Source organism: Lipophrys pholis (genome assembly GCF_963383615.2).
Source record: "Lipophrys pholis genome assembly, chromosome: 1".
Taxonomy (NCBI): domain Eukaryota; kingdom Metazoa; phylum Chordata; class Actinopteri; order Blenniiformes; family Blenniidae; genus Lipophrys; species Lipophrys pholis.
In genome coordinates this window covers 16,959,661-16,974,370 of record NC_137635.1, presented here as the reverse complement: position 1 = coordinate 16,974,370, position 14,710 = coordinate 16,959,661, and the positions used below count along the sequence as shown (strand labels likewise).

Below are 14,710 nucleotides of genomic sequence, written 5' to 3'. Positions count from 1 at the left end.
GACCTCTATAGAGTGAATGCACAGTAAAGAATCTGATCTATAACTTTTTTTAAAACAGTCCAACAAGCAGGAAAAATGCAGCTTTTCTGAAATGCCGCTACTATGCATGTGCCCCATGGCTATAGTAAATAATTTAATAATGTATATATATTTGTATACACTGTATATAACATTGCACTTCTGGATTAGATGCCAAATGACTTTTCATTCCTGTGTACTTGTACATGTGTAATGACAACCAATTTGAATCCCAATCCCTATTGGCGTTTCCATGGAAACGGACATCGCTTTCGAAAATATGGCACGCGAACGGGAAACTCTTCTGAAAAGAAGATGCATAAGCGACGCGTTTCACTGGAGACACCGTTGTGCAAACAGAACCTGAAAGTTATAAACACTCGAATTGTTTAGAATTTCAAAATGTTCTGTTTGGGATTCTCAAGTAGTTTAGATTGTCAACAGAAGAGAACCCAGGGTCACATGATCACAGAAGCTATGATTGTTCTGTCCTTGACAATTCTACACAAACCAGACTGGGACAATGTCATTCATTACCACTTTTAGTGCTGGAAACCGATGACATAACAATGTCCTTTTTTTGTTCTGTGGTCATTGTTACTTCTCTTCATAAAAAAAGAAAACATGTCAGTTGTTTTTCTTAATGTCTCGAGTGGCGGTACTGATTTTATGCTCAGGTGTTCACAGTGCTGATGCGGTTTCATGAAGCAGAAAGAACAACCCCCCGAACCCAAAGCAGAAATGAAACGACACAGAAAAGAGCAACCTTTTATTGATCCACCACAGAGGCCACCGATCCTCACTGTGCATGCTTGTTTTTTTAACAGACTACAAACCCCCTCCTCTCTGTCTGTTTAGACTTTGATAAATGGAGCAACCAGACTTTTAAGGAAATGTTATTTCGGGGTGAATTACCTCAGAGGGTTTTTAAACACATTTGACACCAACCCACATATCAAAATCACATCCTCTCATAAAAACAGGAACAATAAGGGATCTTCTTTCTTCGGGAGATGATATCGTTCATTAGGAAACCAAACATAATGTCTTTTAAAGTCAGAGAGGTTTCTGGACACCTTGTCGTCTAACTGCAGAGTTTGGTGAAAATTGCGTCTCGCAATTCGGTGATGACCACCTTTCCCATGCGATTGAGCTTTCAAACGATTGCAAATAGTGTAATAAACAGTTTGAAATAAGCAATCCCGCTCTCAAAATACATTTTTTGTGCTGGGAAGGTTAAGTAGCACCAATGAAAATCCAGAAAACAATAGAAGACAAGTTAATAAGACAGGTGCCAGTTACTAATATTCAATATGACCTTTGATTGTTGTTGATCTTCTGATGCATTTTTAACCTCCACCACTCCTTCCCCTTCCTATTCTTATGCCTCCCAGGTAATGTTGGCTGCATCCTATTGGTCACTGTTGGCGCCAGCAATCGACATGGCAGAGGATTCAGGGAAGTACGGCTCCTTCGCCTTTGTGCCCGTGGCTGTTGGATTCACATTAGGGGCGGCCTTCGTTTACTTTGCTGACCTTGCCATGCCCTTGTTGGTAAGAACTCAATGCGCTTTTATAACCAACTGTGTTGTTGCACATACATTTACTGTGTTTATGAATTGTCTGTGAATCGCCACAGAAAGTGAAGGTGCAAAATGAATACAGGATGGCATTGCTGCATTCTCATAGATGAGACCTTATTGCTGCCCTTCGCTTTTTGTGTTTGTGATTGGAAAAGGATACCGTTGATGTTTCGGTGTTGTAAAACTTGCGTGCTTGAAAGCCCACACAACTGAAAGCCGGTCAAGAGCCAGGGGTTAGTTTTGAGCTCATGAGAAACGCTCAAGTCTTTAAAGAGAAAAACAACTGCTTAAAGTGTGAACTTTTAATTGGATAGATGCAGATGACCTCCAGCCTCTCTGTTAATCTGTTAATTTGTGAGTTTGTTTTCTTCCACACTCTAAATAGGTTTCCTTCAGTGACTTTCTATGTTTTGAAACTCTCTTAAAACGGCTTGACTAGCTGTTGAGGAAATAAACGTCTGCAGCAACACGTGGTTTACCTTAATTTGCGAATCAGGGATCAGTTTTTGGCCCCATTTACAATCGTTGAAATTTGGGAGGCAACATTTTCACTTTTAGTCTTCTATTGTGCCACGACCTCGGAGCACAGTTCCATCAGTGCTTTCGAAAAGACTTGAAGCAAAGGTTGAATATCTGGTGATAAAGGACTTTAAAACTCTGCAACATATTTCTCTCTCTCGCTACTGAGGGATGCCCAAATCGGCATTATATTGCTCCTCTCTGACTTTTCCTGCTATGGGATTTAAGAAAACGATGCATTTTCACTTGAAAGTCCTGGATAGATTTGATTTCTTCTCTTGGATTTGACAAGTGCTCTTGCAAGTTGATTTCATTGTTGTTTACAACTGCAATTGCTGAAGCCCGAATGTATCGCCACTGTTACCGCTCTGTGGCTGTAGCGATGATACCAGCAATGTTTGACGAGAAGGAATAGGGATGATCAGCAGTGTTGGGTTTGTTTTTCCATTTATTTAACAGTTGGTGCTTGTTGCTCATCGAAAATTCATGTTCATGAGTGAATGCACTGTATGTAACATAGCTGAAAGATCCAAATGTTTTACAAAAGTGGTTTTATAAGAGTACTAAATAGTTCAAACGTAGCTGGTATAATCATTTATCTGTTGTTGGGCTTTTCGATTCTGTCTTCAGTTTAACATGATGATTAATCAGTAAACAGCAAAATTAACAAAGCTCTCGTTGCTACAGAACAAAATCTTTAACCGCATGTGATGATGGATTCATTTGACTAAGGCCCCTTTCACACGACAACGAATTCGAGTGTATCCACAAAACTTTCTTCACTTTTGGGGGGGTCCGTTTACACGGCACCAGTTTGCGGATGCACTGTATCCGCAAAGTTTTTAATCCGGCTCCCAAGGTGGAAGGATTCTTTCACGGCGCAAATCCCTCCTGCAGAGACTGATGGAGGCTGTTACTGTGCATGCACATCTCTCCCCCTCCCTCCTGCTCATTCAGTTGTAAACAAACATGGCGGCCGCGTAGTGGTAGGACCCGCGGTCCATATTCTAGTTTTATTGTCCAGATCAGTAGTTTATTAGTTCAGACTCACCCCTGATAGCATCCAATGCATCATCAGTCCATTTTCCTCACGTTTATAGTGTGTTGTTCTCTGCACACACCTCTGTGTAGTTTCATAACAAAAATCAAGCAACAGCGCCCTCCAGTGGCCCGGCATACTAACTACATCGTTGTCTCCGTGTCTGCTGCTGCGGATTAGGTGTTGTCACGTGAAACGTTGTCGTGTAAACAGGGCCTCAGTTCACCCCAAAACTAAAGTAATGTACTACAATTTGAAGTTTAACAGCTGGACACATATTTAAGTGTTGGTAATGATTGGGTCCACTTTCAGAGAAGTAGCAAGGTCTTTAATCATTTCAACACAGTTAAATGTTTTGTCTTTCGATTCTTGGGTTCTTGAGGCTGTCAAACAAGAAGGTGTAAAGCTTCAGATGAATTACAAATGGCTCATTTGTTGAGCTGAGGATCTACCAACCCTGATTGACCCCCCTCCCCCCCCTCCAGAAATGTCTCTTTCTTTTAAGAGCACGCTCAAGCAAAGTCTGATTTTAATCAACACATGTTTGCGCCATGGTCTGACTCGCATTTAACAAGGGCGGGGATCGGAGGCGACGCCGCCGAGAGACAAAAAGGCGAAGCTGGCCACTACGATCGGAGTCAGCGCAGAACAGCTGTTGCCTTAAGCTCCCGCAGTCACACCAGGACAGCGGCGGTGACACAGATTACATATGAAGGAGCGGATGACATTGCCGTCATGCACACTCATGCAAGACAACACCCACTCAAATACATGTAATGACCACACACACCTACCACACAGTCAAGCGAGGATGGTGAAGAGATTTAAGGGATTTTAGAGCTCTGTGGTGCCGCTCTAATGATACACTTTTCATTTGCAAAGGCCAGAGGGGAAGGACTTTTCCTTCTTTTTTATATATCAGGAATAAATTCTTAGATTTGTGCTAAATCTTGAAAAGTATCTGTGGTTAGGTTGTCATGGTGACTCAGACCATTGATTTCTCCCATTCTTTATATCTGAGATTCAGCTTATTTCTAACTTTTGACTTTTGTATAATGGGCGAGACTTGTTTAAATTGCGATGATCTTAGAATAAACTATTCAACATGTCAGTAAATCTTTGGTTGAACTCATTCAGACTCGATGCTGTGTAAAGTTTCTGAGATTGTGGCTTAACATGACAACATTTTCAAGTGAAAACGAAGAGCTTTTGTTGCGTTTTGGGTGTCAGTTTACACCCCATTGGTGCTTGGAGCCATTGAAACGACAAGTTTCTGAAAATGGCTCCCAAAACCAGGCTATCGACTAAAAACATAATGTCTCACTAGTTTTAAGGTCAATAGGAATTTTATGAAAGTCAACATCAATCCCTTTTACTCAGACTTCGTCAGACTAGTTTCATAGCTATACTTGTTTAAAAATGTTAGTTTTCCCCCCAGAAAACATGAATAAATCAACACATTGTAGAAGAGGGTCCATGGCAATTGAATTTAATTATGTATACTGCTCCATAAGATGATATTAGCATGAAAGCCCATTCTCAATCACTCTCGGCATCAGGCTCAATATTTTGTGTCTCGGGGCCAAGATTACACATCCGTAGTAGTCACAGTCATCATTTCCAATCACATGGTGCAACTTTGTCCTGTCAAAGCGTGTTGCCGTTGCATTTCTTAAGCCCTGTTTTCCATTTTAAGCTCACTCAGCTGTGACGCCCCTAAATCCAAAGGGATAAACAAACCGATAGAAGAAAGTCTCTTGGGCCAGACCAGAGGGAAAGAGGCATGATCTTGCGTCCAAACAGAAATTAGACCCTAATTCACGACCGCACTTCGAGTCGTCTTGGTCCAACACTCGCTCTTCAAGATCCAACTGTGTCGTTTACCACCTCTCACCTCAGCCGGGGCTAATTAGGCTGCTGACATTCTCGTCCCCAAAGCAACCAGGCAGTACCTGCACTCTGTTGAGCACACGAGGCGGAGAGGAGGAGATCTCTGTCAGCAGCAGAGTGCAAACAAGCCATACTCGGGGCACTTAGGCATGCCATCCAATTGTGTTGAAAATGGGTTTCATTTCTGGAGGCTTAAAGGCTTCACCACGGGCTGGCAGAGTTCACAGCTGGAAGCACTTTTATTTATATGGCGTCATGTCTGTATTGCGCTCTTGTTATGTTATCACCAAGTAATATATTTATGATGGTTTTAGGATGAGATGTTTCATGAGGTCTGCCGAGGCTCTGCATATAAAGCCTCATTTGTGGGTGGGTTTAGCCAAAAAAAGGGTCAAAAACAGAATTTGACACTATCAAGTTCAAGATAGTGGTCAACAAACGCCCAATTTACCTACAAATGTCAGGATCCCAAACAATAACTGCAAATGACATGCCATCAAACAGATTGATTAGATGTGAACCATAAAGTTTATTTTCAAAAAGACAACAACCTAAAAGGGATTCAATTGAAATGAGACAGTCACAGAGATGCATGAGCAAATATCACACAGTAATGGATGTTATGCGGCTGAGTGCATCGGTAAGCAATCTCAGATGATGAGCCCAAGGCTGCTGGTGCTCTTTTCTTTTCGTTCTGTGTTTATTCTATGTATCGGAATACTCAGACGCCAGGTTATGTTTACACTACGCTCAAGAAGAGATTTTTATTGAGCATCAGAGGTGTGCGGTATTTATTGATTTGACAGTGTTCACTGTGAAATCCCTTTTGTTGGAAAGTCACTAGGTTACCCTGTCTTATTAAGGCTCTTTGTGGGTATTACAGCAGTCTGCTGTAATTTTTTTATGTTTATCAATTGCACATTCAAAGGATAAATTGAGAAAATGATTGGCCCAACACTCGAGTGGTCTTCGTCTTAAGACATTTTCATGGTTTTGGCCTTGACATGGCCTCTGCCCCTTAAAGGCTTAATCTTTGTCTTAGCCTTGACTCAGGGTGCATTCACATTCCCCTGTTTGATCCGGACCAGAGTTCTGTCCAGGGAAAAACCATTTTGTTTGGTCAATGTGAACACTCCCACGAACTCTGATTCGGAGCGAACAAGCGATCTCTAATCCGCTTGAAAACGCCGCTCTCGGTTCGCTTGCAAACAATCTTTCCAGTGCGTGACACAGTGTGCAGTGCATTCTGGGTAGTAAACAAACAAAGCTAACTGTGTAAAAAAGAAAAAGTTGGAAAATATCTCCTGCGCAGACTTGGAGTAGAGAGGAAGAAGTAGTGAGAAATGCACTCATTGATATCTGGTCTGTAGACTGTATATCTCGGTTGTTTGTGGCTTCCCATTAGCCACAAGCTAATTAGCCTAGCCACCATGGACTTAAGTGGTGGGACTTCCACTTTCGGTCCGGATCAATCAGTCAGCAGAATTACGTCTTTACTTCCTCTCTGGTCAGTGTTTGTTTAGGGTGACAGCGCCTCCAAAGTAGCTGTGAAATATATAATATTTAGCTAATTTCTCACTTTTTCGGTTGGATTCAAGAGTTGTGGCATTGCAGCTTTGACTCTAAAGAGTTTGTGTCACTTTGTGAAACATATTGTGAAATTGCTTCAATATTTTTGTCTTTCTCTCATGATCTACCATCGCTGGCAGCTATTTGTGCTCTAATCAGTCTCAAGCAGCAGCCGCCAGCTGACTTTCTCTCCGTGTCCTCTTCGACTCCTGCTTGCTTGCCACATCACATCACGGATGTCACTTCAACCTTTCGGTCGTGCCTTTGTTCCCTCGACTTCTGGGTCCTCTTTGGTTCCCCGCAACTCTCCTTTCTTTCCACTTCTCTGTCTCAGTTCAATTAAGTTCATTATGCCTTTAATTTGTTTATGTGCAGTTTCTTTTTCGTCTCTTCAAGCAAGTAGGGATTGACAGCATACCTTTGACATGTTTCGACGGTGTTCTGTCACAAACGTCATGATGGAAGAACACTTACTTTGGCTAACAGGTCTGTTTGACACCAAGACTTCTTTACTGAGGAACAAACTGGACGACATAGACAACAAGGAAACATTTGCTTTGTATTGCTGTGGGATGAATTCATATTCGGGTGGTAGAATTTTTCATTCTAATCCAACTTTGGTCGTTTCTAATGGAAGACGGCAGAATACCATCGAAATAGGTCAAAGGCATGTGGTAAAAACCTACTTTCCTGATGAAAAGAAAGAGAAAATACTTACTTCCCTGTCTCCATACTCCTCCTTCTGCTCTTTCGGCCCGGGTGCCATGGTGACTGCGGTGGAAATGCTGGGATTGTGATAATAGGTGTGTGGAGGCAGGCGGGGGGTGGGGGTGAGGGGGTCGAGCATCATCTTCAATACATACATCTAAACGTGCGGACATCGCGGGGGGCCATCACTGTTTGGACAGCTGCTGGTGCCACTTTTACTGGCTCCTCAGCAAACACGGCTGCTGAATGGGAAGAACGATGGAGAGAGATCGGAGTGGGGGGGGAGTGGGGGGGGGTTGACAGGAGGGTGGAGAAGGATGGCAATGATAAGGGGTAGGAAGGGGAAAACCCCCCCCCCAAAAAAACGATTGAGCGGGAACCAGTTGAGCGAGCCTGTTCCAGTAAGACATTTTATCACCACCTATTTGCATTGTTCGACTCCTACAATTCGTTAGCGAAAGTAAAGACATTCAGCTAAATTCAAATTGGCATTCAGATAACCGTTGAACGGGAAAATTAAAAACATTACAATTTACTCATGGAAATTGCCTGCACATTGAATAATTACTTTGATTATTGGACAATGCTGGTTGAAGTTCTTGTTAGAATAGTTAGCCTTCAGCACATCTGCTTTCATGGTGGCTTTAAAAAAAAAAAAAAGTTCAAATAGAACCCTTTACACTGTAATTATTCTCACTTTTAATGTCCGTTTTATAGATTCACAAATAACAGTAATTAAACAACAATTATTGGGTCAATGTGGCAAGCTGAGTGCTCACCAACAATGGCCTCTAATCCAATCAGGCAGGGTCTATTGATGTTGGAAAATTTGTGGCCATAGGTGTAAATCACCGGGTCCGAGCACCCGTATCCATTGTCAACACTATAATTTTTTTATAATTTAAGGAAGTATATAATTTCGAACTTTAAAGTGGCAGTATCTGTCGTAATTATATACACAAAATGATACGTTTAAAATTGGATGTTAGTTCATTATGTTGTTCAAGTCAGTCTTCTCAGAAAGCCTTCTTTGTGGCCGATTAGAATTCCCACCAATACAATCCCTTCTTCAGCTTCTTGTTCCCTCCAATAATTGTATGTAAATCCGCTCTTAATTGTAGTACGCAATTAGCAAAACACCAGTGGGCACAATATATCAGAATAGCAGGAACTTGTTCTTGCACTTAGTAATGCAAATGGAGCGCCTGTCTCTTCATACTTGCTCTCTGTGCAAGTATGAAAGGATTCAAGATGACATTCTTTCATAATTTGTGTGAGTTAGCACAAAGGTTTTGCCCTTCAGTACGAAGCCATGAAACCTTGGCCCACTATGTCAACTGATAACGAGTGCAGGCATATTTTGTGTGGTTGTAAAGAAACAATTCTTGACTATGAAAATACTTTATTGTAAATTTTACAGATGCAAAGAATTTAGTTGCCACTAAAACTTTGCTTAGACAGCATACTTATTGAGAAAAAACTGTGAAGTCCAAGTAAGTTCCAAAAGTGCAAACACATCAGAGAAAGTGACAAATGTTTTCTTTCTGTAGTTCTTTCTGAGCTGTTTTCACTCTGAATTGAATAGCTTCTTAGCATTCCAGTCTTTGTAACCACAACAGAAGCAGTGTTGGATTGTTGCTACAGTGACTCTCAACTATAAAACTACCAAGAGATTATGGACTGGGAGTCATGCCAATGTGTAGTCCGCTATTGTTGTTATTGTCCATCTATATTTCGAATGTGTCCAAAAAGTTCCCGTGGTAAACCGGCACCCAAAACGCAATGAAAGAACGTTTTCCGTTTTCTCTTGTAAACATAGTGTAAACAGGGCCTAAATCAATCAAATTCAGTTAATGAGCATTACATTAATGAGGTGTTCTTTGTTGTCTCAATGGCTATGAATGCGTAATGTACATATTTAAGCGAAAAGTTTGGGTTGCCATCATATCTATATGTCGTGTCAGTTTTTGGTAATGTTCAAATAAGTCATTGATAAAAACCCGCCAAGTTAACTAGAAGATAGAGGCAACCCTGTTTTTAACCTTATCCTATGTTGTGTTGTGAGAACCATGCATTTTTATTACCTCACCAAAGAGAAAAAACTTCTGCTTAACCAATCCATAGTTTCTGAGTAAGTTTTATACTGTGGTTCAGATAATAAAAAGTACATATGTCAAACAAACAAGTGAAAAACAGCATTGGCAGTGCCACTAAATTGGTATCTAGGTCTCCATAGTCTTCATAGCCAAGATTTATTGAAACTCCGGTCGTCCGAGTTTTGCTTTTCAGAGAGGCCAGACTGTTCGGGTGCAAGCTGTTGCAAGATTAAGTGGTTTTAGAAAGCAAGAGTACACTACATCGGAAGAATAAAATACACTTTAGGGGCTGACAGAGTGAGCCAGCAGAGCTCTGAGAGAAGGTGAAGACAGACGAACTTCAATTTTCACTTCGTGTTCTCAAGCTTTTCACAATACGCGCAACAAAATTGCTTGCATGCATTGATGGACACTTTGACGTGACCGCATATTTAAATCAAAAAACACATTGCCACTTTGTGATCGTATTATTTTTCCCTCTCGTTATTCTCCATCACCATAACAACATATAGTCATGGGGGGGCCAAGGAGGTCTTGGCAGCCTGGGATGGGAGCCTTGCATCATGGGATACAGTATATCACCAGTTCAGAGTTGCCTGTCCACAGTACACACTGAGCATTTAGGCAACTAGACAGCAGTAACAATGACTAAAGCACCACAAACACATGACATCATCTCTATTTACTGTGTCTGGGGTATAGCTGTCTCACTTAGAGTGACTACTGGCATTTTTGGTCATGGTAACCTGCAGTGAAAGTTTTAAAATACAGTTGTGGCACAAACTGTGGCACCGAACCTTTGTCGATGGTGATTTTCTTTACCGTGCTGATGGATATAACCAGAGCGTGGTTTGAGATCATTAAATGCTTAAGGGCAAACAATTCCTGAAACACTTGGTGAGCATGATCTGATTGGCATGAAGGCACAGTGTATTGAGACATCCACACAGGCTCCTCAGTCCTCTGTGGTATGTTATGGCAATCACAATAAACTTGGAAAATATTGTGCACCACTGGTTTTGAAACAAAAAGCCTGGGGGAAGGAAGAAAAATGACTGTAAACCCCATCTTTCACTCTAACATGGATTTTGTTTAAGTTGAAGCCTTAGAACAACAAGCCTTTTACTTTACGCATCCATCAAATTTTAAGCAAGCCTTTTTTTTTGTTGCGGTTTAACTCGGAGAGTAAAACTCAGTGTTCTAACTGAAGTCCTGATATTGGTCTCATCCTTCCTTGCATCTTGTCCTGGAACATTGTCACTCCAGGAGCAGGTTCCGTTTTAAAATCAAGGTGCTTGATTTCATATAAAGACTATAATCCAATTTCAAAGATGTATTACTTAATGGTCACACGCTAAAAAAAAAAAAAAAAGGTCTTTTCTAGAATTTGGTCAGACTTTGGAAAACACAAACCTTTTCTGACAGAATCCAACAGTGTTCTTTGTTGGAGTCGTGAAATTACTTCCATTCTTTTTCCCAAACCTGCTTTCCTCGGTCTCCCTACATTGCCGTCCATCTGAGGTCGTCGTACACAACTGCATGTACCGGAGCACTTATCACAATCGCCCAGTTGGGTTGACAGCGTTGAAATATCATTGTCCCTGTGTAAGCCGGGACGCGAGCTCTTGTGTCACGTCTGCTGGAGTTTCCTTCCCTGCTGTGTCAGTGGATTTGTAGTCCTGCCCTTTGTGGCCACTGTTCTCTGGGTCAAGGTGCAGCTTGGAGTGAGCACGGTTCGTACCGTCATCACAACAAGCAGGAGAAACGTGTGTCAGTGTGGTTTATTACAGATCTGCTGTCATGTTAGTATATCTCTCATAGCTGTAATGTTTTTATAAATGGTTTTCATTTTAACAGATCTTTGCCGAGTCCCTTTGCAGCAGTTCATACACATGCATTTGTCAAAGCAGCCGAACCCTGCGAAGCTGACAGCCATCTGGGATGCCAGAACAGAACCCGGCAGTCGTGGCCTATTTACTTCTGCGTGTTACTTTCCTCCCACGTCTGCTGTCAGACAGGTTTCTCCCCGTCTCCGAGGTCCCCGGCACTTCGCCGTGTCTTTATTAAACCTCCGATCAGAAGAGCTGGGCTGACTTTATTACATTGTTTTGCATACATGATGAGGTGTAATGGAAATCAACTCACTGCTTGTTCACATTGCACGATGGTGCCAATGCATAATGAAGTAAACACTGGTGGTTGGCTGATTTCAATTCTGCTCCAGTTTTTGTTGCCAGAGATTTTTTGTTTAACCCTTCCAGCTGATTCACTGAGCTTTAATGATGAGTTACTGTTTCTGACAAAGAAAAGCAGCAATTCCATTAAGCCTATTCCTGTCCTCTTTTACTTTTATTTCTTCTCCTCAGCTCTACTTATTGCTCATTTGTGTTTCTGTAGCCGTGTAGTGTTGTCGTCTCTCATTGACAAAGCATTCTTCCGCGGTATTAAAATACAGCACCGAACATGATTAGATGTCACGCCAAACACATATGCAATGTATTTGGTTTGTAAATGGATGAAATGGTCTTCCAAGGGAAAAACAAAATTGCTTCTCCGTTATTAAAAGAAAAGTGTATGCAAATTTTTCCTATTCAGAGCATTTCCATTATGTTGAGTAGGGACACCAAAAAGTTTTTAAAGGGTGTGAATGACCTTCAGTATGTCGGCTTGCTGGGATCTTGCTGTTTGCGGTAAAAATGAACCATAGTATGTCAACTTTGTGATTTCAAACAAAAAGACTGATTAACGCTTGTTAAAATAGAGGCCTGGTCATGGAAATGGACTTCACTGATTGACCTTTATTTTATCTTTCACTTGTGTTTTATACTGTTATAGCTGCATTCACATTCAAGGGATTCGGAGTTTTGCTCGAGAACAGTTTGTACATATGGAAAGTCGTGTGATTGGATGATGAGCCACTCTCTCAAATGAGCCACTTTCGCCAATAATTATAACATCGACACTTCATATATTCATCCACCTTTAATACACACTTCATCAAGAAGAGCAGGAAGCTGTTCTGTTTTTACATATACCGTAAATCCCCAAGTAATCCAAAATGTATCACAACAAACCACTCGAAATCATTGCTCAGACGTGTCTAATTTAAGGGAGGAACGTGCTGTGCAACAACAACGATTCCGTGCCGGCTCAATAACTGTGGCAATTATTTGAGGAATCTAGCACAAGCTGTTTTTTTGGGGGGGGGGATACACTAAGATCTGATCAGGCTTGGCTCATGTTGAAAAGAGAATCCCACCTTGAGGGAAGCAAAGACAAATAACCTTTTTCATCTTTTCTAGACATGTTTTAGACAATGTCCGAGTGTCCTTACCAGACTGGTGTTCTCTTGTGTGTGCCAGAATCACCAGCAGGCGAATGCACTTTTTTTTTTTTTATTCTTGTCCATCCATCCACCCATTAAACCGATATCACCATTATCGTAAATTTTGTAGATTTGTCATAATTTCAGATGTACTTTTCATCTTAATAAAGGCTCAGTACTTTTTTTTCCCCTTCATTATATCTGCAAAACACCTCACCTACGACTGTGAGAAATACATTATTCATAACTTTCGCCCCGTCGGAGTACAGTACAAAGCAGCTGTACCACCCTCAAATTCTCTTAGCAGCCCACATGTGTGAGACTCACGACTTTTTCATCGTGCTTTATCAAAAAACAACTCTTGTCCGCGCACTCCAAGCAGGAGCTCGTCTTTGTGTGAGGAAATCTTTGTCCAGTTACCTAAAGATTCCTCATCAGCAGCCACAATAAAACCAAGATAATTTGAGAAGTCATCCGACTAACCATATGCGAGCTGACTTGATTGTTTCTTAACTCGTGATTCAAACTGTCAGTGTTTAGCAGATTACCGTCTCTTTGGTTTTAACTCACTGTCTCCCCTCGCTGCTTAAGGGTCTGATTTAGAGGTTTTCTCTCGCTGTGGATAAATGACAGTGCCAATGGCTGAATTAACATTTTTCCAAATGAGATGACTGTTTCATTTTGAGTGAAATGGAGCACCATGTGAGTTAACAGAGCAAAGGAGGAGGTGGGTATCCTGTATAAAACAATATTTCTCGGTTGCTGTAAAACAAAGGTTCAAATACAATATCTCAAACTACAAAAGTGATAAGGACTCATCGGGCACTTCCTTGATTTGGACATATAGACATGATAATCATAATAAGCCATACTTGTTCTCTCTCGCTAACATTCTGTCTAAATGGGGTAATAAACATGGTGCTCCAACAGTACTAACAGTGTACAATGTACACTGTGTGTAGTTTTGAAATAAAAAGACAATGAGGTCAGACATTTCAAGGCTTCGGAAATCCATTTTCTGTATTTCTACTCTAAACTGTTAAGTCGAGTTCAGCGAGTAAGCCATGAAGCCTATTGGCTTCAGCCTGGAGGGGAAATCAGAAAAGGTTCACGAACGTTGCTCCAACTAATCTAACTTCATTGTCCCTCTGTGTTCTCGCCACTGTTCATAGGGGATTATTCTCTGTGCCTGTTTGTGTGATTTTAATTTAAAAAAACCAACAAATGAGAGCACCCACTAGTGGCTCTAAAAGAAACCTACATTGTTTTCAGCATTTCTGGTATTTTTGTGTGAATTTTGGAAACGATGTGTAAATGCAAAACATCTGAAACAGAAATGCAAACAACAATGCTTTATCACTTGAAATGTTGTCGTGTAAACAGAATGTTTGTCTTCTCTGATCCCTGGCTACTCTAAACAACACTTTTGCCACCATTTCTCTCTGCCATGGTCCTGATAACTGCAAAAAACTGAAAATAATAGCCAAGAGCCATTTACTCTAACATTGTAGAGTCTCGATGTTTTTACTGCCAAGTACAGCAACAAAAACACAATTAATATTTAATCTAAAAGACAGGCATCTGACATTCCTTAATTCTCTGTAATGGACTGCCTGGAGTTTCAAAATGAATCAAAACTACAAGATCGATTCAAAATCAAAATATGTATGTATTTACAACAGTTTATTTCACTCTGACGGTACTGTTGAGGCGTCATGAAGCGATCCGGTCTGTCGTGTCTGCAGCGGCTGCAGTGCACGGCCCTGTTTTCCAGCAGGTTGTCATTTGGCCTTTGGAGTCGAGCGCTCAAGTAGATAAGGGTGCTCCGTGCCCGCCGAATGGTCGATACGACTGACCTCCTATTAAAACAAATGGAGCTTCGATATCATGGCCGATTCTGTTTGAACTCCGCACTGCCTTGTGCTGTTATGCATAGGTAAGAGGGGAGGGGGGGCCCCGTGGGA

The 14,710-nt window shown here is 41.3% G+C and overlaps 1 protein-coding gene across 2 annotated transcripts in view; it reads left to right on the top strand.

Moving 5' to 3' along the window:
• slc39a11 (solute carrier family 39, member 11) overlaps positions 1 to 14,710 on the top strand; it is a 116,000-nt gene that overhangs the window by 24,557 nt on the left and 76,733 nt on the right. For both annotated transcript variants that reach the window (XM_080462486.1, XM_080462485.1), the window contains exon 4: positions 1,413 to 1,571. In XM_080462486.1, coding sequence (XP_080318612.1) covers positions 1,413 to 1,571 — 159 coding nt within the window. The remainder of the gene's footprint in view (positions 1 to 1,412; positions 1,572 to 14,710) is intronic.